The sequence below is a fragment of the Trachypithecus francoisi genome, unplaced genomic scaffold (genome assembly GCF_009764315.1).
Source record: "Trachypithecus francoisi isolate TF-2019V2 unplaced genomic scaffold, Tfra_2.0 Lachesis_group10, whole genome shotgun sequence".
NCBI lineage: Eukaryota > Metazoa > Chordata > Mammalia > Primates > Cercopithecidae > Trachypithecus > Trachypithecus francoisi.
Window position 1 is genome coordinate 79,085,688 of NW_022681455.1, and position 26,279 is coordinate 79,111,966.

At 41.7% G+C, this 26,279-nt stretch overlaps 2 protein-coding genes and 1 non-coding gene across 10 annotated transcripts in view; 1 reads left to right on the top strand and 2 right to left on the bottom strand.

The window, feature by feature from the left end:
- Positions 1 to 637: 637 nt before the first annotated feature.
- On the top strand, positions 638 to 21,974 carry GDE1 (glycerophosphodiester phosphodiesterase 1). 3 transcript variants are annotated; one of them, XM_033217873.1, is made up of 6 exons: positions 638 to 1,073; positions 5,904 to 6,079; positions 12,456 to 12,561; positions 15,627 to 15,719; positions 18,610 to 18,821; positions 20,071 to 21,974. In XM_033217873.1, the coding sequence occupies exons 1-6, from the start codon at positions 813 to 815 to the stop codon at positions 20,216 to 20,218; spliced, it is 996 nt and encodes a 331-aa protein (XP_033073764.1). In that variant the 5' UTR covers positions 638 to 812; the 3' UTR covers positions 20,219 to 21,974. The 3 variants fall into 3 exon arrangements, with proteins under 3 accessions (XP_033073764.1, XP_033073766.1, XP_033073767.1); XM_033217876.1 differs by having other exon boundaries at positions 646 to 1,073; positions 5,908 to 6,079; positions 20,071 to 21,667; XM_033217875.1 differs by lacking the exon at positions 15,627 to 15,719 and having other exon boundaries at positions 20,071 to 20,698.
- A 3,298-nt stretch (positions 21,975 to 25,272) lies between these two features.
- Positions 25,273 to 26,279, bottom strand: part of TMC5 (transmembrane channel like 5) — a 90,265-nt gene continuing 89,258 nt past the window's right edge. For 4 of the 6 annotated variants that reach the window (XM_033217877.1, XM_033217880.1, XM_033217879.1 and 1 more), the window contains one exon: positions 25,538 to 26,114. In XM_033217877.1, coding sequence (XP_033073768.1) covers positions 26,068 to 26,114 — 47 coding nt within the window. In that variant the 3' untranslated portion in view covers positions 25,538 to 26,067. Of the gene's footprint in view, positions 26,115 to 26,279 lie in introns of all 6 variants that reach the window. The other 2 variants (XM_033217882.1, XM_033217878.1) reach the window with 1 other exon arrangement.
- On the bottom strand, positions 25,290 to 25,432 carry LOC117088961. Its single transcript, XR_004439450.1, has one exon. It is a non-coding gene; the product is annotated as a U4 spliceosomal RNA (small nuclear RNA).

Below are 26,279 nucleotides of genomic sequence, written 5' to 3' on the forward strand. Positions count from 1 at the left end.
AAACCCCTTCCAGTTTTATAATCCGATTGTGCCTTCTTTGCTAGGCTCTTCCAGTCCCCCAGAATCAGGAAAATAAAGTCGATTGAAATCAGTTTCCTAAGATAATAACTGTTAGGCTGTATTGAGAATGAGATAAGCATATAAAGTGTTTGCTCACCAAGTATCTAGGACGTGGTAAGTGCTCTGTAAACGTTAGGTGTACTTGCTAACACTTTTATTTCCACCCACGAGAATGTGAGTCCCGTAAGAGCAAAAACCCTGTAGGTCCTGTTCAACTGTGTCCGGAGCACCTGGACCGGTATTTGGCACATCTTGAATTGAACTGAACTGAACGGAATTGAACTGAATTGAACTGATAGTCTAAGCATCCTGCCTCTCCAAGTTCCGTGGACTTCAGTTTCCTCAACGGCAGATAAAGGAGTCACTAAAATCCCTTCCAGTCCTACAGCTTTAGGACGGTTCTTAGCCCTCCTTTTCTCGCCTAGGAGTCTGAACGTCCAGGTTGAAGTTCAGACCCCAGAAAACCCTAAGCCAATTTGGGTTTGGAACGTGAGCCTAGGGTCTGGGGCCTGGGCCCGCCCCCGTTGCCAGGGAGCGGCTCCGCCCACTAGCGCTGCGAATCCCGATCTCTGATTGGCTGGGCAGCCGATTCCTTCTCTGGATGTGTCCGCTGCCGCCATTGTGCGGCGCTGGTCGCCTCGGAGGGTCCCCGCTGCTGCCGGTGCCTTGGACCGTCCCGCTCGCTTCTCGCTCTCCTGCCCCGGGAGCCCGGCGGGTCCGGGACTCCAGTCCGTGCCGGTGCGGGCGCCGGCATGTGGCTGTGGGAGGACCAGGGCGGCCTCTTGGGCCCTTTCTCCTTCCTGCTGCTGGTGCTGCTGCTGGTGACGCGAAGCCCGGTCAATGCCTGCCTCCTCACCGGCAGCCTCTTCGTTCTGCTGCGCGTCTTCAGCTTTGAGCCGGTGCCCTCTTGCAGGGTCCTGCAGGTGCTCAAGCCCCGGGACCGCATTTCTGCCATCGCCCACCGCGGCGGCAGCCACGACGCGCCCGAGAACACGCTGGCGGCCATTCGGCAGGTGAGACCCCCACGCCTCGCGCCCCTCGGTCCTCCCGAGAGCTCAGACTTCTACTTTTCCTTCCCAGGGTTCCCCGATCTTCTCAAGACGACCTTCCCACTTCCTCATTCGTCCACAAGGCACACTCCCGGCCCTTGATCCCTCCCACTGTCTAGGGATCTCCCGACTTCAGGTTTTATATTTACAGATGACAGCACATATGTATATAGTTTCTGTGGGACTAACGTTGAGATTACATCCAGGAACAAGGTCAAAAGTGTCCCTGGTTTACAGAGTGTACATCGGAGTGGGGGAGGCAAGCCTTAAACAAGTAAACACATAAATGAGATAACTTTAAGAGAGTGAAAGGTGCAATGAAGAAATCGGCGGAAGTGGAGGAGAGGAGTTACGCTATTTTATTTAAATGGAGTAGTCCAGAGAAATCGTCTCCGAAGAAGCAACATTTGAACAGAAACCGGAATTATAAGGAGCCAGGCAGACGCCGAAGGTCCTGAGATGGGAATAATATAGAGGTGTTCAGGTAACAGAAGAGGCAGTGTGTGGCCTGACTTCAAGGAACAGAACAAAGACTGGTGTGTGAATGAAGTAGGAAATGGGTCAGGTCAAATAGGGTCTTGGTCAGTAATTGAGGTTCGTCTAAATAGCTCACCCTTTACAGGACGTACCTTTGCTTGTCGTCTAAGTCACGTGAGTCATTTCCTTATCACCTTTTCCCCAGACACACACATTTGCACTCGCACAAGCCTGGCAGCTGGACTCATAAGAGTTTTTGCCCTCTCCTTTTCATAAGGCATTCCTGAAACTTTTTTTTTTTTTTTTTTTTTTTGAGGCGGAGTCTCGCTCTGTCGCCCGGACTGGAGTGCAGTGGCCGGATCTCAGCTCACTGCAAGCTCCGCCTCCCGGGTTTACGCCATTCTCCTGCCTCAGCCTCCCGAGTAGCTGGGATTACGGGCGCATGCCACCACGCCCAGCTAATTTTTGTATTTTTAATAGAGACAGGGTTCTGCTATGTTGGCCAGACTGGTCTCAAACTCCTGGCCTCAAAGTGATCCTCCCGCCTCAAACTCCTAAGGTGCTACGATTACAGACATGAGCCATCACACCTGGCCTCCCTCATTTCCTTTTTTTCTTTTTCTTTTTTTTTTAAACGGAGTCTCACTGTCGCCCAAGCTGGAGTGCATTGGCATGACCTCGGCTCACTGCAACTTCTGTATCCCAGGTTCAAGTAATTCTCCTGCCTGAGCCTCCCAAGTAGCGGGGATTACAGGTGCCCGCCATCACACCCAGCTAATTTTTGTTATTTTTAGTAGAGGGAAGGTTTCACTATGTTGGCCAGGCTGGTCTCAAATTCCTGACTTCCAGTGATTCGCCCGTCTTGGTCTCCCAAAGTGCTGGGATTACAGGCATGAGCCACCGTGCTCGGCTCCAGATTTATACTTTTTAAAATTAATTAATTAATTAATTTGTTTAAATTTATGGGGTTTGTTTTTTTTTTTTTTTTTGGTTTTGGTTTTTTTGTTTGTTTTTTGAGATGGAGTTTCACTCTTGTTGCCCAGGGTGGAGTTCAGTGGCACGATCTGTGCTCACTGCAACCTCTGCCTCCGGGGTTCAAGCAGTTCTCCTGCCTCAGCCTCCCGAGTAACTGGGATTACAGGCATGTGCCACCATGTCCAGCTAATTTTGTATTTTTTTAGTAGAGACAGGGTTTTGCCATGTTGGTCAGGCTAGTCTCGAACTCTCAACCTCAGGTGATCCGCCCACCCCAGCCTCCCAAAGTGCTGGGATTACAGACGTAAGCCACCGTGCCCAGCCAAGATTTATACTTTTAAAGCCACACTCTGACCCGTGTGGAGAATGTACTGTGGGTGTAATTTCATTCCTTTGCCACTGTTTATAATAGTGTATCTGTTTTTGGAATACACTCAATTCACATTTATCAAGTTTTTCCTTGTATATGTCGTTTATAATCTACCAGAAATTCTTGCACTGTCAGAAATGTATGTATGTATATAAACATTTGACTTTACCAATACTTTTATTTATTGATTTGTTTATTTATTTATTTTTGAGACAGGGTCTCTCTGTCACCCAGGTTTGAGTGCAGTGGGGCAATCTCAGCTCACTGCAACTTCCACCTCCCAGGCTGAAGCAATTCTTGTGCCTCAGGCTCCTGAGTAGCTAAGATTACAGGTGTGCTCCACGCCCGGCTAATTTTTGTTTCTTTTTTTAGTAGAGATGGCCTTTTGCCATGTTGGCAAGGCTGGTCTCGAACTCCTGACCTCAAGTGATCCACTTGCTTCAGCCTCCCAAAGTGCTGGGATTATAGGCATGAGCCACTGCCTGACCAACGTTACCAGTACTTCTCTGTTATTCCAGTAATTGAGATAGAAAGATGAACCCCTGGTTCTAGTTCACATATTAGTATATATAGGAGATATTGCAAGTTCAGTTCCAGACCTGAGTAAATAGTCAATAAAGCAAATATTGTAATAAAAGTCACAAATTCTTTGGTTTCCCAGTGCATATAAAAGTTATGTTTATACTATATTGTAATCTATTAAGTATGTGTGTATGTATAGATATGCATATATACACACATATATAGGTTTTCATCCATGGTTCTTTTCTCATAACTCTCAGCCCTTGCTACAGTCTTTTGTTAGGCATCCTAGGCCTTAGGAGCAGGCCTCAGGAAACGGAATCTCTCTGACCTTCTCCTGCCCTCCTTTCACCTGCCCCAAGGCAGGACTGGAATCTTTCCCTGTCTTTCAAATTGTGAGTCTTAAGACCCCCCTCAGAGAGGGACCCCACCCTATACCCTGGGGGAAGGAATGCTGACATCATGAAGCTTCCATAAAAACCTAAGAGGAATTTAAAAATAAAAATAAACCTAAGAGGACTTGAAGCCAATTGGTCAGAAGTTCCAGAGGCCCCAGCTTGCTGTTTGTGTCTGGAGGAGGTTGGGGTGCAGTGTTGGGGACCAAGCCCTCAACCTGTGATCTGACACTGTCTCCAGGTACATAGTGTCAGAATTGAGTCGGAGGATATTCAGCTGGTGTCCACTACTTATTGGTGGAGAAAAAAACCCACATTTTTGGTCACAGAAGTCGGGATTGATTATTGTGATGTGAGAGCACAGGGAAAATGTGGTGTGTTTTTCCAAAATAGTTGTACATTTGTGTCACATGGGAAAAGGAAGATTTAAATAAGGCAGAAAAATCTCCACCCATAAAGGACATTATTGATAAATTTGACTATATTACCTTTAAAGATGTGTTTAAAAGGACATAATAAATAACAATGGCTATTGAAATCTTAACTATTTACTAGCACAGTTTTCTGTGTTAAGTAAAAACCTATAAGGGAGTGACATGAGAATGATACACACACCAACTTTAAGATGGTAATTTCCTCTGGAGAGGAAAGGAAGAGAATGAAAGGGAGAATTTCAGCTGTATCTGTAGTGTTGATAGTAAAACTGAAGTGGATAAGAGTGCAACTTCTGCTGCATCCTAGCTTGTGTATCCCTGGACAAGTTTCCTACTCTTTGTCTCAATTTTCTCATCTGTTAATTGAGAATAGTAATAGTACCTACTTCAGGGTTGTGAGGATTAAAAGAGTTAATAATACATTTAAAGCACTTAGAAGAGTGCTTGGCAAATAGAAAAGGCTCAATAAATAATAGCTTTCTTTTTCTTTTTCTTTTTTTTTTTAGGGCAGAAAGAGATTGAGGAAATTAGGTCAAAACATTCACATATGTTAAATCTTTTTTACTGTGTATGTTTCCAGTAGACCATGACTTAGAATATTTTTTTAAAAATTAAAAATCTTGATCATGGCTGGGCACAGTGGCTCACACCTGTAATCCCAGCACTTTGGGAGGCTGAGGCAGGAGGATTGCTTGATCTCAGGATTTCGAGACCAGCAGGAGCAACATGGTAAAACCCCCATCTCTACAAAAAATCCAAAAATTAGCTGGATGTAGTGGCACATGCCGGTAGTCCCAGCTACTTGGGAGGCTGAGGTGGGAGGATGGCTTAAGCCCAGGAGGCAGAGGTTTCAGTGAGCTGAGATCATGCCGTTGCACTCTAACCTGGGCAACAGAGCCAGATCCTGTCTCAAAAAACATATATATATATATATAGATCATAATGAGCATTTCACATCTTTATTGTGATGAGGAAGCCAAGGAAGCACACGTTAGATAGTGTGTCTCCAGAGGAGCATGGCTCATGTAATTTAAGTGTCAAATTCTCTTTTTAGATAAATTCTAATCTACCTCAGCAAGCTTACCAACTTACTGGCCAACAGTCAGTGCTGGTTACATAAACAAAATGTGATATGTCCTAGAAGCAGGTGTGGTGTCTTTGTGGTAGAGGGTGGAATTAAACCAACAAAAACCTGACTCATTTATGCCAAAGTAGTGAAATATCTGACTCATCAACAACCACAGGGTGATCATCAGAACTGCTGTACCAACAAAGAGTGTAGGTAAACAGTGGAATTGTCTATTCGTAAGCCATTGATGAACCATATAGTTAAAGCATCCAGATAAAACGCAAGTTCCTGAAGTCTCCCAGTCTTGCACTGTGAAAGTAAGAAGAGTGGGGAAATTAAAGTTTTTAAGGAATCCATGAGTTAGGAGTTGAGATAAGGTTATATACACAGAAAACAGAAACAGGTCAGAATTGCTGTTTGGTGGGGGAAGTGGAAGGAAAATGAATCATTAAGGACAGCTGTCTTAGCCAGCCCTGCTGGTCTTTTGGGTGGTTAGATGCAAAAGGATGTTTGTGGCCAGTTGACAGCAATATTGTTGATGTTTTTGTTAAGGCAGCTAAGAATGGAGCAACAGGCGTGGAGCTGGACATTGAGTTTACTTCTGATGGGATTCCTGTCTTAATGCACGATAACACAGTAGATAGGACGACCGATGGGACTGGTCGATTGTGTGATTTGACGTTTGAACAAATTAGGAAGCTGAATCCTGCAGCAAACCACAGACTCAGGTAAGTAGTTTATTGGCACTTAAACAGATCTTTTAGCTTTTATTGGAAATGACAGATAGACACTGGTGCCTTCTAATTACATATGCCCCAGGAGAGTTGTCTTGTTTTGTTTTGAACTGTATATAGGTCTCCTAAGTAACGAGCAAGTGCCAGGAGCAACAGAAATTCGGCATTATGTTTTTAGTCTTTCCCACTGAGGCTAAATTTGGCTTCAGAATCATTCTCAAGATAATACTCTGTCTAGTCACTATAGAATCATGAGGCTGAAAGCCATTGCTCGGCAATCTTCTTGCCTTCAGGTGTACCAAGAAGCAAATTATACATTCATTAAAAGCTTCAAGTAATATTATAATATTACATTTTAACTTAACCCATTTAATTCTTCTGATCCTCATAACAAACTTCTGAGGAATCACAGACTTGTAGGAATAGAGAGTATCCTAGAAATCATCTAGAATAGCACTTTACAGTAGAACTTTCTGCAATGATGGAAATGTTTTACATCTGCACTGTCTAATATGGTGGGTACCTGTGACTACTGAGCACTTGATATGTGGCTAGTGACACGAGGAAGTGAATTTTTAATTTAAATGTAAATTTAAACTGAAATAGCCATATGTGGCTACCATATAGGATACTGTAGATCTAGATCAATCTTGCCTTTAGAGATAATCCCAGAGACGTAAATTATTTACTCAAGGGCAAATAACTAGTTCATAAAGAAGCCAAGACTAGAATCTATCCCAAGTTTTAGTCCAAATCATGCTGTTTTTAGCTGCCCCCAGTGTCTTTCAACCCTGTAAGAGCGAAAGTTCTTTCAGTGTCTAATTTAATTCTTTCCTGGTAGAGTGTAAACGTAGCTTCCAAAGTATATATACCAGAGCTAATCTTACAAGGTGTTCCACAAAAACAGGTTCAAATAAGATCAAATCGTGTACTCTGAATACTTCTGTTGTGGATAAACAGTCCACATCAGCTGATTCTTACTTGTAACTTAGCTTTTCTCAAACTTACATGACCACAGAACCTACATTCTCTTCCCCACTTACAGCTGTAAACACCCTTGGAATTGGTATGCTGAGTAATATGCTGTACTTTGGAATGTGGTTATTTAAATCCGTCTCTGCTCGTCATCTTTGCAATACTGAAAAGTGTGTGCTCACTGGTTATTCATGTAATATCAATTATCCAGACAATGATCGATTGTCTTTGAATATTAAGTATTTGACCCAACAATTAAGTTATACTTTTTCCTAAAAGATGATTCAGACCTATTTTCCTAGGATCTGAAAAACATCAGTCAGCCGAAGGAAATCATAATGTAGGCAGGAAAGAATATTGGTAACACTTGAGAATTATGAGTCCAGGTTGCTAGAATTGCTCTTGACTGTCATCAGATATTTTATTGCTATGCTTATGCAAGGAAAAGACTGGTTTTAATATTATAATGACATTGCAGCTAATAAAATATCAGGTTCAAAGTTAATACTTAAAGCAAAAATGTTTAGGGTCATCATTACCCTTAAAAATCCTTTAAGGGAGCACTGAGTCTATTTCTCTGGAATTTGTGCATCCTAGGAAAAAAGAAATTGTAATTTTCAAAAAATCCCTTAAGACACCATAGCAAAGGCAACATATTACACCAATATCTTTAACACAACCAGTCTTTGCTCTGCTATTGGAACAGAGTGTGTTTTCTGTGATTGAACACTAAGTGAAGTAATTGGCTTGTGTTTACGGATCATGTTGTGGGAAAAAAATAGATATTTTCTCTAGAATTATGCTCAGTGTGATGAGATGCTTGTCCTAAGAGAAGGGTAAGGAGGAAACTAAGATCAGCCAAAGGAACAACAAATTCAGGTCTCCCATCTTTCACTCTCAGGGAATAGAAATGGATGAGAATGGCTGGGGTAATTGCCTGTAATGTTTAAATTATCCTTATCTTTTTTTTTTTTTTGAGATGGAGTTTCACTCTTGTTGTCCAGGCTGGAGTGCAATGGCACGATCTTGGCTCACTGCAATCTCCACCTCCTGGATTCAGGCGATTCTCCTGCCTCAGCCTCCGGAGTAGCTGGGATTACAGGCATGTGCCACCACACCCAGCTAATTTTTGCATTTTTAGTAGAGACAGGGTTTCACCATGTTGGCCAGGCTGGTCTTGAACTCCTGACCTCAGGTGATCTGCCTGTCTCGGCTTCCCAAATTGCTGAAATTACAGGCATGAGCCCACTGTACCTGGCCTATCCTTACCCTTTTTTTAAAGCATGATCTTACAGTAGAAATAATGCAGTTGAGTTAGCATTAAGTTAGATCATAATTTTATTATAAGAGAAGAGCTAATTTCTTTTGTATCAAACACTTAGGCTTCATTTTCTTTATCAGAAAATTATGTCTTAGAAAATTATTTATTTTAAACAGTTGCACTTAAATAAATACACAATACAATTAACAGATTTATGTATTCCTAGGAATTTCTCCTGCATAGGGTTCTATTAGGGAAATTACAATCTGAAAATTAAGTCTCTGAGTTTTCCAAAGGTGGCATATACTCTGCCCTTTGGGGAGTAGGGTTATTAATAATGTTATTAATTCAATGGAAATTCACTGATTTCTTAAAAATTAAATGATTTTTGTTGTTGTTGCTGATCTTTGGTCAAGAATATCTGTATTTGAACACATGGAGGTTCCTGAATGATGGAGCACCCAGAAAGGGCATGGAAGCTCTGTGCCCCTTTCCCCATACCTCACCCTACACATGTCTTCATCTGTATCCTGTGTAACGTCCTCTATAATAAACCTGTAAACATGTTTATTTGAGTTCCACAAGCCACTCTAACAAATTAATTGAACCCAAGGAGGAGGAGGTGGGAACCCCAATTTATAGCTAGTGTCAGAAGCACAGAATCACCAGAAAAGGAAAACAAAACAAAACAAAAAACAGAAAAATAACATCCATTATACAATGTAAGAAACCAAAGACCATCAATCTCTAATGTCTGTGCTCAGGTATCTGTGTGCGTCAGTTCTTCTCATCTATGAGTCTTGGGTTTTCAATGCTCACTTGTCACCAGGATATGAATTAAAAATGTCTTGGGCACCACCATGTGATCCAGTTGTCTTAACCTTTCTAAAAGTGCTTGTGCAAGCCATTTACTTATTGCTTCTTACACCATTACAGCCCAACCTACTTGTGGTTAAAAGCAACCATAGCATGTTTGAAAGTTTCATGCAATAAAAGGGAAGTTTATGATTGCATTTAGTCTGTACTTACTGGATACTTTCAGTTTTATCAGTCCCAAGTACAACAAACTCTGGATAATATGATTAAATACTTCTTCCATGATTCTTTTGATCTTCACATCAATTTCGCTAAATATGGAATGATTGACTAGCCAGAGCAATCAGGAAAGAGAAAGAAATAAAAGGCATCCAAATTGGAAAGAGAGGAAGTCAGATTGTCCCTCTTTGCAGACAACATGATTTTGTATGTAGAAAAACCTAAAGACTTCACCAAAAAACTGTTAGAACTGATCAACAAATTTAGTAAAATTGCAGGATATAAAATCAATGTACAAAAATCAGTAGAATATCTATACGTAAATAATGAACTAGCTGTAAAAAAAAATCAAGAAAGCAATCCCATTTACATAGCTACCAAAAAAACAGTAAAATACCTAGGAATAAATATAACCAAAGAGGTGAAAGAGCTCTACAAGGAAAACTACAAAACACTGATGAGAAAAATTAAAGAGGACACAAACAAATGGAAAGACATCCCACGCTCATGGATCAGAAGAATTAATATTCCTAAAGTGACCGTTCTACTCAAAATAATTTACAATTCAGTGCAATCCCTATCAAAATATCAAAGACATTCTTCAGAGAAATAGAAAAGCCACAATCCTAAAATTCATATGGAACCATAAAGAAGCCCGAATAGCTAAAGCAATACTGAGCAAAAAGATCAGAGCTGGACATATCATACTACCTCACTTCAAGATATACTACAAAGCCACAGTAGCCAAAACAGCATGGTATTGGTATAAAAACTGACACACAGACACACGCACACACACGAAATAGATACATAGACCAATGGAATACAATAGAGAACCAAGAAATAAATCCATATATTTACAGCCAACTGATTTTCCATGAAGGCACCAAGAACATACAGTGGGGAAAGGACAGTCTCTTCAATAACTGGTACTGGGTAAACTGGATATCCATATGCAGGATATTGAAACTAGACCCCATCTCTCACTATATTTAGAAAATCAACACAAAATGGATTAAAAGTTTAAATTTAAGACCAGAAACCATAAAACTACTAGAAGAAAACATAGGGGAAATGCTCTGGGACATTGGTCTAGGCAAAGATTTTATGACTAAGACCTCAAAAGCACAGGCAACAAAAACAGGCAAATGCGACTATATTAAACTAAAAAGCTTCTGCACAGCAAAGGAAACAATCAACAGTGAAAAGACAGCCTGTTGAATAGGAGAAAATATTTGCAAACTATTCAACAGACAAGTAACTAATATCCAGAATATACAAGGAACTCAACAGCAAAAACAATAATAATCCCATTAAAAACATCTATTCAAATCCTAATTTGAATAGACATTTTTCTTTTTTTTTTTTTTTGAGGCGGAGTCTCGCTCTGTTGCCCGGACTGGAGTGCAGTGGCCGGATCTCAGCTCACTGCAAGCTCCGCCTCCCGGGTTTACGCCATTCTCCTGCCTCAGCCTCCCGAGTAGCTGGGACTACAGGCGCCCGCCGCCTCGCCCGGCTAGTTTTTTGTATTTTTAGTAGAGACGGGGTTTCACCGTGTTCGCCAGGATGGTCTTGATCTCCTGACCTCGTGATCCGCCCGTCTCAGCCTCCCAAAGTGCTGGGATTACAGGCTTGAGCCACCGCGCCCGGCTGAATAGACATTTTTCAAAAGAGGACACACAAATGGCCAACAGGCATATGAAAAAACACCACAAATTATTAGGGAAATGCAAATCCAAACCACAATGAAATACCATCTTACCTAGTTAGAATGGCCATTATTTAAAAGATTTTTAAAATAACAGATGCTGGCGAGGATACAGAGCAAAGGAAACTCTTATATTCTGTTGGTGAGAATGTAAATTAGTACAGCCATTATGGAAAACAGTATGGAAGTTTCTCAAAAAACTAAAAATATAGAACTACCATGCAATCCGGTAATCCCACTAGTTGGTATCTATCCAAAGGAAAGAAAACTAGTGTATCAAAGGCATACTTGCACCCCCATGTTTATTACAACACTATTCACAATAGCCAAGATACGGAATCAACCTAAGTGTTCATCAGTGAATGAATGGATAAAGAAACTGTGGTAAATATACTCAATGGAATACTATGTAGCCATAAAAAAGGATAATATCCTGTCATTTGCAGCAACATGGATGGAACTGAAGGTATTATGTTAAATGAAATGAGATAAGCCAGGCACAGAAAGGCAAATATTACATGTTGTCACTCATATATGGGAGCTAAGAAAGTTGATCTCATGGAGGTAGAGAGAAGAATGATAGTCACCAGAGGCTGCAAAGGGTATGGGGTTGGGGGAAGAGGAGAATGAAGAGAATTTGGTTAATGAGTATAAACATACAGTTAGATAGAAGGCATACATTTTCATGTTCAATAACATAGTAGGGTGATTATAGTTAACAATCTGTTGTATATTTCAAAAGAGCTAGGAGATTCAGATGTTCCTAACACAAAGAAATGATAAACGTTTGGGGTGATGGACATCATAAATACCCTGATTTTATCATTATACATTATGTGCATATCACAGAAATATGTCTAAGTGTATAGCAATAAAAATGTGGAAAAAATAATATCTATACTTTGGTTCAAATTATTACAGTAGGGCAGGCGCGGGGGCTCACACCTGTAATCCTAGCACTTTGGGAGGCCAAGGCAGGTAGATCACTTGAGGTCAGGAGTTCAAGACCAGCCTGGCCAACATGGTGAAACCCCGTCTCTACTAAAAATACAAAAAATTAGCCAGGCGTGGTGTCACACTCCTGTAGTCCTAGCTACTCGGGAGGCTGGGGCGGGAGAATCGCTTGAACCCGGGAGTTGGTGGTTCCAGTGAGCTGAGATTGCACCTCTGCACTCCAGCCTGGGCAACAGAGCAAGACTCCATCTCAAAACAAAACAAAACAGAACAAAAAAACTTATAGTAAATTATCCTTGGACTTTACTATGCTCGAAGAAAAAATATTGGAGAAAATACTCTTTCCTTTTGATTGGGAGACATTTGTAAAATGTTTGTTACAATAGAGGTCATCACTTCCTCTTTTTTGCTACAGTGTATTTTCTCTTCTCTTACAGGAATGATTTCCCTGATGAAAAGATCCCTACCCTGAGGGAAGCCGTTGCAGAGTGCCTAAACCATAACCTCACAATCTTCTTTGATGTCAAAGGCCATGCAAACAAGGTACAGTTTAAACCATGGACTTCAGTTTGTTAAAAAGGAATCTTATTTCATTGATAGTCATTTCCAAAATTACATATATTTTGTTATTTATTCTTTTTAAAACTTAGTTTTATAAATTATATTTGTTGAATGGAAGCGTACAATGCAGGAATCTACATCATTAAGGAAACAGTAAATTATGGAACTTTTTAACCTTTTATGGAACCTTTACAAAACTTCTGATATTCAATAACCAGCACAAAATGGAAGTTTCTATTATTTACATAAAGCATTTACAAAAGATATTAAGTAAACAGTGAAAAGCACTTCTAGAAAAAACCACTCAAGTAACCTCATAAAAAGGAATTCCGAGTTGTACACAAGACCAATTTTATCTAGCTTAAAAGTTAAGGGCCTTACATGGACAACTATGGACTGCATTTAAAGAGAATTCCTATATTAAAAGCTAATAGTTAACAGAACATATACCTTTTACATAGATTTATCCCTTTGTATAATTTATATCCCTTATGTATAGTTTTGTTATTCATTGATTTTAGCAGCTATACTTTTATCAGAAAATCATTTATTTTCTTCAAATGTGTTTGACATTCCTAGATAAAATTTGGCTTAAATTTTAGGGCCTGCACTTTTACTCATAAGAACATATTATTACAGTGAAAATCAGTGGGAAGATATGATTCTGATTACATTTGTTCCCTTATAACCAGCTTTTCAAGTGCAAGTACTTTTTTCCCCATTTGGGCAACTTGAGTATTTTTCCCCTAGCAATATTAATAATCGGTAATGGCCATCTACTGGTTGAAAATTCTGATGATGCCATTTTTTTTTTTATTAATCCCATGATATCATTAAAACCAGTTGTTAAAACCCAAAATGGGCTGGGTGTGGTGGCTCATGCCTGTAATCCCAGCACTTTGGGAGGCCGTGGCGGGTGGATCACCTGAGATCAGGAGTTCGAGACCAGCCTGGCCAACATGGTGAAACCCCTGTCTCCACTAAAAATACAAAAATTAGTTGGATGTGGCAGCAGGCACCTGTGATCCCAGCTACTCTGGAGGCTGAGGCAAGAGAATCGCTTGAACCGGGGAGACGGAGGTTGCAGTGAGCCACGACTGTGCCAGTAGTCCTCCAGCCTGGGTGACAGAGCAAGACTACGTCTCAAAAAAAAAAAAAACCTGAAATGTGGAGCCTAAGTATACACTCTAATTTTATTACAGTTAACTCCTATTTTTGAAGAAGGAAGAGAATGGTAACTAATTTATTATTCTGGTAAACTGATAGTTGTATACCACTAGGTTTTCTAATCGGTCTGCATTAGAATCACCCTGGAATACCTATTTTAAAATACAAATTTCCTGGGCCATTCTCCCTAGGGAAGAGATTCTGAAAATGTCTAGGGTGGGCTCAAGGAGCGTGTATTTTTAATGAGCACCTCAGGTACTCATTGTTGATGTTGCAGCCTGCATTTGGGAACGCTGATAGGTCCTACATTTCACCCACGGTATACTGACTTTCATGCTTATTCTCTTAGGTTTTTTTTTTTTTTTTTTTGGGACAGAGTCTCACTCTGTTGCCCAGGCTGGAGTGCATTGGTGCGATCTTGGCTCACTGCAACCTCTGCCTCCGGGGTTCAAGCAATTCTCCTGCCTCAGCCTCCCAAGCAGCTGGGATTAGAGGCATGTGCCATCACACCCGGCTAATTTTTGTATATTTAGTAGAGATGGGGTTTTGCCATGTTGGCCAGGCTAGTCTCAAACTCCTGGCCTCAAGTGATCCGCCTGCCTTGGCCTCCCAAAGTGCTTGGATTACAGGTGTGAGCCACCATGCCTGGCTTCTCTTAGAATACTTTTTAAAAAGAAGTAGACATTTTTTAAAAAATCTAGCTATTTGAGTTTTCTCGATGGGTGCTCATGGGTGTTCAGCCTAGACTGGGTAGAACATAGTGACCTAATTCACCAAGATGGTAGTAGAGAGGGACAAGTGTAGGCAACAAAGTGGAGCTAGTAGGGCACGGTGGCCAAAATCATGGGCTTGGGAGTCCAACAGACCTTGACTGAGTTCTTACTACAGGGTAACCTTAATTTTGATGAGCTTCAGTTTCTTCATGGGTAAAATGGGAATACTAAAAGCAGTTACCACATAGAGTTGTTGTGAGAATTAAATAATGTAAATGTGAAGAGTTTACAGCACGTCTTTGTTCAAACAGCAAAAACAAAGCAAAACAGCATTCTATAGCTCGCCTTCAGTTGCATTAGTGAAGAGGAGGCATGACATGGATAATTTGTGTTATTTTTTATTTTGATGGGGGAATGCATTTTGCTCATCATATTTGATTAGGGGTATGTTTGACATTCCAGAAATTAGCAGTGTTTCACAAATTATGCAATAGCAGCATTGCATCCCACATGGCTGGTGACTTTCTTTGGTTAGCTGCTATTGATGTCACTTCACTAGGGGTTACCAAATAATACTTAAATTCTATCATGTCTTCTTCATTTTGTAGCTACAGTACTATAAAAAGAAACTTCTATTCGCCTTGGGAAGAATTGGGAGCCTCTTAACTCTTCCCAGTCCCTCCTATCCCTGCCCCATTGCTTCTCCCTCCATATTGGTGATGAGTGATACGTCCTCTCAGTCCCCTGGACTGAGAAATCTACCCTCTGTAGTTCCCAGACTGGCTGGCTCACGTTTCATTTGGAAAAGGCACAGAGAGATAGAGCTTTGGGTATGAAAGGACTTCTCATAGTGGATAAACTAGAGTATCAGGCAAGGAAAATTTTGCCTCTGGCCTACAGCTTACCACACTTTTCAAAAGTATGACAAAAGGGGTGAGGCCCTCAGAGGGAGTAAAGCAGCAATACCCCACCTTCTTCCTTGTTTGCTGCTGGTGTGAGTTTAAAATGCATCCCAGTGGATAGTAGACTCTGCCAATACTTTTAGCACCTCCATTTCTAGTAAACTTCTGTTTTATTCCATAGGGTTGTACTTAATATATGATAGTTATTGGCTGGGACTATCACATTTTAATCAATTTTAAATATATGAATCTCTTTATTTTACAGGCTACTGAGGCTCTAAAGAAAATGTATATGGAATTTCCTCAACTGTACAATAATAGTGTAGTCTGTTCTTTCTTGCCAGAAGTTATCTATAAGGTAATATTCAGGATTTTTCTTATCATATGAGGTGAGCTGGTGTAGATAATTGCACTGGGCTGTGTAAGCACAGGATAGATGCCTATTAAATTGAACTGCATCAAGATCACAGTTGAGAAGCTCCTCTTTTAAATTAATAAGAGAAATTCCAAAAAGGGAATGTACTCATACCCTTTATAGAATGCCATTCCTCTTTTGCCCCTTCTTTTATGTTATTTATAGGCTCACTCAGATTACTGTGGTAAAATTCTCAGAACAGGAAAGAATTATGTAGCCCCCACTTCTCACCAACTAACAGCAGAACATACCTTCATAAAATAAATTCTTAATTATGGAGAATCTAAAACATGCATAAAATAGAGTAGTACAGTGCACCCCTCCTCCACCGTAACCGTTATCCAGCTCATTTTACCCATAACCCCATTGATCTTCCCCAGTGTTATTTTGAAGCAAATGTTATTCTATCCATAAAATTGCATTAAGAATCTTTAAAAAGTGATGCCATTTTATTTTATTTTATTTTATTTTATTTTATTTTTTTTTTTGAGACAGAGTTTCGCTCTGTCACCCAGGCTGGAGTACAGTGGCCGGATCTCAGCTCACTGCAAGCTCCGCCTCCCGGGTTCATGCCATTCTCCTGCCTCAGCCTCCCGAGTAGCTGGGACTACAGGCGCCCGCCACGTCGCCCGGCTAGTTTTTTGTATTTTTAGTAGAGACAGGGTTTCACCGTGTTAGCCAGGATGGTCTCGATCTCCTGACCTCGTGATCCGCCCGTCTCAGCCTCCCAAAGTGCTGGGATTACAGGCTTGAGCCACCGCGCCCGGCCTATTTATTTATTTTTAAAGACAGGTTCTCCCTCAGTTTCCCAGGCTAGAGTGCAGTGGTGTGATCATGGCTTACTGCACTCGACCTCCCAGGCTCAAATGATCCTCCTGCCTCAGCCTTCCAAGTAGCTGGAACCATAGGCACATGTCACCACGCCCGGCTAGTTTTTTATTTTTATTTTTATTTTTTATAGAGACAGGGTCTCTCTATATTACCCAGGCAGTTCTCCAACTCCTAGGCTCAAGCAATCCTTCCACCTCAGCCTCCCAAAGTACTGGGATTACAGACATGAGCCACCGTAACCCACCTAGTGATGCCTTTTTAAAAACATAGCCACAATGCCATTGTCCCATCTAAAAATTATTAACAATAAATTCTTCATATCATCAAATATCCAGTCAGTGTATAAATTTTGACTTGTCTCAGAAATGTCATAAATGGTTTTTTGGTTTTCATAAATTGCTCATTTGAATAGGAACCAAATAAGATCTGCGTGTTACAATCATAAATCTTGTGTTTGTTTTTGAGACGGAGTCCCGCTCTGTCGCCCAGTGGTATGATCTCAGCTCATCACAACCTCTGCCTCCTGGGTTCAAGCAATTCTCTTGCCTCAGCCTCCCGAGTAGCTGGGATTACAAGCACACACCACCATGCCTGGCTAATTTTTTTGTATTTTAGTAGACACGGGGTTTCACCATGTTGGCCCGGCTGATCTCCAGGTCCTGACCTCAGGTGATCTGCCCGCCTCAGCCTCCCAAAGTGATTATAGGTGTGAGCCACTGTGCCCTGATGGCAACTGTAAATCTTAAAACTTGCAGGTTCTGTCTCTCTCTTTGTTTTTTTCTTTTGGCGGGGGGCAGTCCTTGTTTTGTATTTACTAAAGAAACCAGATTATTGTTTTGTAGAGTTTACCCAAGTCCAGATTTTGCTGATTATGCCATGATATGGTTTAATACTTTTTTCTCTTTATTTTCTATAAACTGGTAGTGAGAGCTGGAAGCTTGCCTTGATGAGGTTAGGATTGGTTATTCTTGGCAAGATAACTCTAGAGATGAGGGTGTTTTTCTGTCAGGAGGCACTTGACATCTGGTTGACTCCTGTTGTTGTTAGCTGCTATTGATGCTCATTGGCCAGATCTGTCCATTTTCTAGGGAGCTACAAAATGTTGATATTTTAATTCTATTATTTCTTGCATTAGCTGAAATAGATCTATAAAAAGAAACTTTTCCTCCTTTACTATTTAGTTACCGAAGAGGCAGAATAAATGCTTAATCTTGCCTATTATTTACCAGTTTCCAAAATAATGAGTTGGTTCCGTAGCGTTCTTTACCAGTGACCAACAGAGCATACATTGAAAATTTTTACAGTGAGGATAGAGCCTATCAATAGAAGCTATCATGGAGATGAATAGGGTCATGGGGCTTGCAGACATTTGGAACAGTGTTTCCCAAACTTCCTCGACCACAGAGTCCTTTAAAACGTGTAAGACATTCCCCAAGAGGAGCACAAGCGCAGAGAGTGAAGGAACTCCATCCACATCTCTCCATTTCTCTGTTGCCCTCTCCCATTATCTCATCACAATCCCTTCTCTCCCTTACCACCTCACTTCCCCATCCCCCTCCTCACCCCTAAAACTCTTTTCAGCCATTTGCTCTGGAAAGGGCCAAAACTAACCAGCACATCTTGAACTGACCTTGGTTCCATCCTCACTGAGTTCTAATTAATTATCTCTGGCCAAGATTTAAGTCGATATCCAATTAAAAGTTTATTCTCGTGACTTTGTTAAAATTTGGTCCTCTGGTTGTAATTTTTCCATTTTAAAGATAGGATTGCAGTTTTTAAGGATTGTGGAAAAAAATGTTCTCATATGTACTGTATATTAATGCTTTACATTCATCACATTATTTTCTCAAAGGGTTTATGATTGAGAACTTACTTCGTAGATAGCGGGGCAGGGTACCAACCATGACCACCTCATCTGATTGAGCACATTGGTTAAATCTAAACTAATAAGTATTCAACTTTATATATGATCATTATTTTACTTCCCCAAATTCCTTTTCAGATGAGACAAACAGATCGGAATGTAATAACAGCATTAACTCACAGACCTTGGAGCCTTAGCCATACAGGAGATGGGAAACCACGCTATGATACTTTCTGGAAACATTTCATATTTGTGATGATGGACATTTTGCTCGATTGGAGCATGCATAATATCTTGTGGTACCTGTGTGGAATTTCAGCTTTCCTCATGCAAAAGGATTTTGTATCCCCGTAAGTTGTAAGGTTTTTTATTTTACCCAGACACATGTCCTGAATGGTCTTATTTGACAGGAAGGATTCACAGAGTAGACACCCTGAATTGGTTCTGACCTGCAAAGCTTACCATGCCTCTAATTGGATTGCCAATTTTGCTTCTTAGGTGGGAAGAATTCAGGCATATTTCACTGTTTTCAGACCAAGTTGATCACATATTTTTGGTTTTTTAGTGTATTTTGAAGAAAAAAAGTGAACCTGTGAAACTCTGCTGAGAAAGGGATTTTATTTCTATGACTGGTTTTTTGGAAAGCCAACACAGGATCCTGGGCAGAACCACAGTGAGGACATCCTATGGGCACCAGCCTCCCACCTACCATCTTACATTATAGGCACTCCCCCATCTCTCCCCATAAAATTTCCGTTTCCTAACCTGCTAGCGATCTCAGAATAATTTCTTTGGCAATTCTAGATCTGTATATTTCAGCTGATTGGAGTTGTAAGTCTAGTATTATTTCAGACGTGCATGATTCAGTTCAATAAATACTTGATAAGTGCCTATACTATTGCAAGGTTCCATATTGAGAAGCTGAAGATGCAGTGGGTGAAGAATCAAAGCCATGATCTCTGTCTTTGTGATGTTTACAGCCAAGTGGGAGAGAGAGATGCTAATCAAATAAAAATCCAATCAATATAAAGTTAAAACTAAGATACAGGCTACGTCAGAGAGAACAGTGTGCACAGACTGTAATCTGATCTGGTCATCCAGATCCCCAAGGAAGTGATGGTTAAGCTAAGATCTGAAGGGTGAGTGGGAATTGGGAGGAATCCAGATGAGAGAGAAAAATGTATGTAATGTGCTCTGACGGGAAGGAGCATAGTTCTTTCTAGGAATTGAAAGAAAATTCATATTCTTTCAATTAATTTAAAATGAATCAGCCAGAAAAGAAAGGGGGAGTGTGATGTGAGATGAAGCCAAGGAGACAGGTTGGGGCCAAGTCAGGCACCCCTTCAGTGGCTGTGCCAAGGACAGTTGGGGGGTGGCAATCATTAGTGAGCTACTGAAATGTTTTAAGCTGGAACAGTGCAGAGAGGTTCATGGCATCCTGGGTTTTGGACCAGTCCCTCTGGTCACAGTGCAGAGGCCAGGTAGGAGGCATCCTCTGGGTACTATTGGTATGCAGTGAACACCATACTTAGTGGCCATTATAGATTCCTGAGACAGCTGCTTATTATTCTAACAGGATTGGTTTACCTCTTTCCCCAGGGCCTACTTGAAGAAGTGGTCAGCTAGAGGAATCCAGGTTGTTGGTTGGACTGTTAATACCTTTGATGAAAAGAGTTACTACGAATCCCATCTTGGTTCCAGCTATATCACTGACAGCATGGTGGAAGACTGCGAACCTCACTTCTAGACTTCTACCCTGGGACAAAACGGATTCAGAAACTGCCAGAGGCCTCATACAGGGATATCAAAATACCCTTTGTGCTAGCCCAGTCCCTGGGGAATCAGGTGACTCACACAAATGCAATAGTTGGTCATTGCATTTTTACCTGAACCAAAGCAAAACCCAGTGTTGCCACCATGCACCATAGAATGCCAGAGTTCAACACTGTTGCTCTTGAAAATCTAGGTCTGAAAAAACGCACAACAGCCCCTGCCCTGCCCTAGCTGAGGCACACAGGGAGACCCAGTGAGGATAAGCACAGATTGAATTGTACAATTTGCAGATGCAGATGTAAATGCATGGGACATGCATGATAACTCAGAGTTGACATTTTAAAACTTGCCACAGTTATTTCAAATATTTGTATTTAGCTATGTTAACATGTACTGTAGACATCAAACTTGTGGCCATACTAATAAAATCATTAAAAGGAGCACTAAAGGAAAACTGTGTGCCAAGCATCATATCCTGAGGCATACGGAATTTGGGGAAGCCACTGTGCAATCTAGTGAGGCTTCAATGTGCAAGAACCAAAATGGTAGGGAGGTCTTGAAGCCAGTGAGGGATTTACAGCATCTTGAATGGAGAGCTGCAAACCACCAGGGGGAAGAGTTGCACTTTTCCAGGCTTTTTAGGAAGCTCTGCAATAGTTGTGATCATAGATAGGCAATTAGAATTGGAAGAAACTTCCAAGAACATCTAGGTTTGTCCTCATTTTGCAAATGAGGAAACTAAACTCTGTGGAAGGGAAGGGGTTGCCTCAAAAGTCACAGTTTAGCTGGGCTCAGTGGCTCATGCTGATAATCCTAGCAACTCAGAAAGCTGAGGCAAGAGGATTACTTGAGGCCAGACTGTGCAATGTAGCAAGACCCCATCTCTAAAAAATTAGCCAGGCATGGTGGTGCATGCCTGTAGTCCCAGCTACTCAGGAGGTTGAGGTGGGAGGATCACTTGAGCCCAGAAGTTCAAGGCTGCAATGAGCCATGATTACACCATGGCACTACAACCTTGCTGACACAGTGAGAACCTGACTCAAAAAAAAAAAAAAAAAAGATAACTGGAACTTCTAGAACTTCTTGTTTACAGTTAACCAGAAACTATACAAGTGGTTTAACATGCATTATCTTACTCACTCCATACAAAAGTCTTAGGGAGGTGTTAGCACTCTTTCTACTGATGAAGAACTGAGGTACTTCATAAAACCACTTACCCAAGGTGTCTTGAGTCTGTTACAGTTGTCATTCAAATCCAGGTCAGTCTGCCGCCAGAGCCAGTACCCTTACTCCTCACTGAATCTGCCTTTATATTGTTGAGCCCATGATCCCAATTCTGCTGTTTCCAATTTGAACTTCCAGGGATTTTACTGTGAACTTAGTAGCAACATTAAAATGAAGTTGAATTTTTTGTTAAAGGCAACGCCGTGTGTCTCCTCTAGCTTACCCCCCTCACCTTTCAACCCCATCTGTGGCCTTTGTCCAGGCCCACAGCTTAGCCATGGCTTCCCTCCTGCATCCCTGCCATGGGTTGCCGGCCTCACACTTACAGCAGCCGAACAGTGATTTTAGAAGGCCATCAGTCCCCACAGCTACATGACAATGAGAAGCAAACTTTTTTGTGACATTGTATTGGCATAGGCATGATAGATGGTACGTTTTGAATCAGCATTTGCAAAAAAAATTGTCTTGAATTTTTAAATGAACAACAAAGATAGGTTCATTGAGTGGAACAAACGTCTAAACTGCATGTACTTCCGTGCCATGTTATGCCTAGAGTGAAAGAGGAAGGAAAAAGTGACCAAAGAAGATACATCAAGCCAGGCGCGGTGACTCATACCTGTAATCCTAACACTTTGGGAGGCTAAGGTGGGTGGATCACTTGAAGGCCAGGAGTTCAAGACCAGCCTGGCCATCATGGGGAAACTCTGTCTCTACTAAAAATACAAACATTAACTGGGCATGGTGGCACATGCCTGTAATCCCAGCTACTCAGGAGGCTGAAGCAAGGAGAATTGCTTGAACCCAGGAGTCGGAGGTTGCAGTGAGCCAAGATTGCACCACTGCACTCCAGCCTAGGCCAAAGAGCGAGACTCTGTCTCAAAAAAGAAAGAAAGAAAGAAAATACCCTCTGCGAACTGAATTCAGCCCTGGGGTACCTTCTGAGGGTGCACAGCAACTGGCAGGGAAGGATTTCTCTTGGGGGCAGTGTGAAGTTAATAATATCCCTTGGCCAGGCATGGTGACTCATGCCTATAATCCTGTCACTTTGGGAAGCCAAGGTGGGAGGACTGCTTGAAGCCAGGAGTTCAACACTAGCCTGGGCAACACAGTGAGACCCCATCTCTACAAAAAATTTAAAAATTGAGGCCAAGATGGGAGGATCACTGGAGCCCAGCAGGTTGAGGCTGCAGTGAGCTAGGATCGCACCACTGCACTCCGGCCTTGGCTACAGAGTTTTGACTCCAATCTCTAAAAATTTCATAATGATAATAATATCCCTTTGTGTTGTGGGAAGATCTCAAGAGCCAGGAGATCTCTGTCTCTTGATCTTCATCCCAAATCCGTTTTGCCTTTGATTCAGCCAGGCCAAATTAAGGATTTAGATCCTATGCTAAGATGGTAAGGGCCTCAAAAGGTGGAGAATTTGAATGATGAAATAAGGTGTTAATAACTACTATTAAGCACTTCCTTGGAAGGCTTAGTATAGGGTTAATAACAGGATTTGGAATCAGTGAAAGCCAAGTCTGCATTCCTAATCAGCAACTTACCAGCTGTATGACCTTGGGTAAGTTACTTAATTTATTTGTAAAATAGGGGTAGTATTCTTGTGGTGGTGGTGATTAAATGAAAGAATGCATGTAAAATCCTTGCTAATTAACATTTACTGACTGCCTATCATGTCCTAGACTGTTTAAAATGCTTTCCAGGTACAGTACTTTTTTAACTCAGGCTGAAGTACAGTGGTGCAATCTTGGCTCACTGCAACCTCCACCTCCCGGGTTCAAGCAATTCTCATGCCTCAGCCTCTCGAGTAGCTGGGATTACAGGAGCATGCCACCACGCCTGGCTAATTTTTGCATTTTTAGTAGAGATGGGGGGGTCTTACCATGTTGGCCAGGCTGGTCTCGAACTCCTGACCTCAGGTGATCCACCCACCTCGGCCTCCCAAAGTATAGGGATTACAGGCATGAGCCTGTAATCTAATGCATGTACACCTTCAGGAGAAGCAGGGCTGCACTGAAGTGGAGACAAGGGATGGATGTGAAGGGAGAAGCATTCCAGGTGGAAGCACTTAGCATCTGGTGAATAAGCAAAAGTGATGCTTTCAGAGAGAGTTCAGATTTCATTGTAGAAGCCCAGGCAATGGCTGGACGCGGTGGCTCATGCCTGTAATCCCCACACTTTGGGAGGCCGAAGCGAGCGGATCACCTGAGGTCAGGAGTTCGACACCAGCCCGGCCAACATGGCGAAACCCCGTCTCTACTAAAAATACAAAAATTAGCCGGGCCTGGTGGCACAGGCCTGTAATCCCAGCTACTCAGGAGGCTGAGGCAGGAGAATAGCTTGAACCCAGGATGGGGAGGTCGCAGTGAGCCAAGATTGTGCCACTGCACTCCAGCCTGGGAGACAGAGGGAGACTCCAACTCCATCTCAAAAAAAAAAAAAAAAAAAGCAAAGAAAAAAGCACAAACAGCACTAAGATGACCCCAAGGGGAATAAAATCACTTCCAACATCACTTCCATGGGCTGCCTGCACTGACCCCACAGACAAGTCTCCCTTAGTCCCTGTGCTTCTTCAGAGCATCTCCTGCAACTGTAATTAATTATTGCTTAAGCATTAAATTCATGTCTAAACCTGCTAGACAGGCAGCACCAGGAATTGTTCACCATCTTGTTCACCACTAACATTTGGTCGATATTTGTTGAATGGATGGATGGATGAACACTACATACAACTATTACCAAAAATTCCTTCGATGAAGTGAATTAATGAAAAAAATAAGTGAATGAAAAAGTGTGTGGTGAAGTGCAGTGGTGTGCGCCTGTAGTCCCAGCTACTTGGCAGGCTGAAGTGGGAGGACTGCTTGACCTAGGAGTTTGAGTCAAACCTGGCAACACACCCCGGACTCATCTCTTAAAAATAAAAAAAGGGAATAAATTACAGCACTGGTTGGGTGCTTGTGTTTCGAATGTATCTTAAATGCTTTCTAAATTCAGTTATAATTAGGTTTTATGACAGTGATTACTTAAGAGGAGGCTCCTCTCCCCTGAGTAATTGCACCTTTCTGCTGGACCCTTCAGTGTTAAGAACAGCCACTGTTCTCACTCATAGGTGGGAACTGAACAATGAGATCGTTGGACACAGGAAGGGGAACATCACACACCGGGTCCTATTGTGGGGAGGAAGGGGGGGAGGGATAGCATTAGGAGATACACCTAATGTAAATGATGAGTTAATGGGTGCAGCATACCAACATGGCACATGTATACATATGTAACAAACCTGCACGTTGTGCATATGTACCCTAGAACTTAAAATATAATAATAATAATAATAAAAAGAACAGCCACATGGCTTGTGAATCATTTGGCAAATCTGCAAAAAAATTATACACACACGTATTCATTACATATGTGCACACACACACATTCCACACATCACCACCAGTTTCATATTTGGTTTGAATAAAACTTTTAATTTATTTTATTTTATTTTATTTTTTTGAGACAGAGTCTTACTCTGTTGCCCAGGCTGGAGTGCAGTGGTGCAACCTTGCCTCACTGCAAACTCTGCCTCCCGGATTCAAGCAATTCTGCCTCAGCCTCCCGAGTAGCTGGGATTATAAGCATGCACCACCACGCCCGGCTAGTTTTTGTATTTTTAGTAGAGACAGGGTTTCACCATGTTGGCCAGGCTGGTCTTGAACTCCTGACATTAAGTGATCCGCTTGCCTCAGCCTCCCAAAGTGCTGGGATTACAGGCATAAGCCATTGCACCCAGCTAATTTCTTTTCTTCTCTTTTCTTTTTTTTCTTACCCAGTCTCCGTAGAGACTGTCAAAAATTGCCAGTGCTGATTATATTTCAAGTCATCACAGTGGGGTATTGGGAAAAGTTTCAATTAGCAATAATCACGTCTCGGGTAAATCTCACTGGCTACGACGGTACTGCCACTGTGCAAAGTTAGTTTGATGTAGGACTTTGATGATCATGTATAACACCCCATAGGGGCAGAACCTCCTCCATCCCCGACTCCAAAGACTCATGTAATCAATACGCAAGAAAGTTCAGAGATGAGACCTCTGGTTATATTCCACCTTTGGGACATGGGGGATGTTTTTAGTTCTAAGTCACAAATAAATGCAGGTTCTACAATTCAGAGGCTTCATATCCCTGCTTGAGGATTACATGTTTATTCAGGATGGACCACTTTTCTTAGCAACAGTTTCTAAACCTTTGCCAGGTCTGGGAAGTCGGGCAGGAGAGATTTCTAAGAACCAATCAATCATGCACACATTTCTTGAAGATAAAATACATTATTCCCTAGTTGTCTCTTCCTAGGTTTTTGTGGGCTCATTTCAATATTACAACAATCTTTATTGGAAAACCCCAAGTATTTTGTCTTGAAAAATCAGCAATCCAGGTGTAAAAAAAAGCAAGGAATGCCCAATTTTACTTTTATATTTACATTGTAGTCAGTTTCCACTCCTGGCTAAAGGCATGGATTTTCTTCTGGGCAGTTCCTAAAGGCACAGGTGGCATGAAAGAAATTTTCATCTCCTCCCTTTATTTGATTGGTGTCTGGTTACCAAAACAGTCATCAGGCCCTTGGATTGCCTTCTTGAACTGATCTTCTAAATCGCAAGTCTAGGTTGGACACAGGAAAGAGAAGTTAATGCAGGCACACTCTGCCCCATCTCTACAAGGGAGAGACCAACTTGGCCTTCAAGAGCCCATAGCTTCTCTTGCCTTCCTTGCCTCCTCCTTTTAGTTTCTATAATCTTCGCCCTTGAACTCCCATCACTGAAAGTC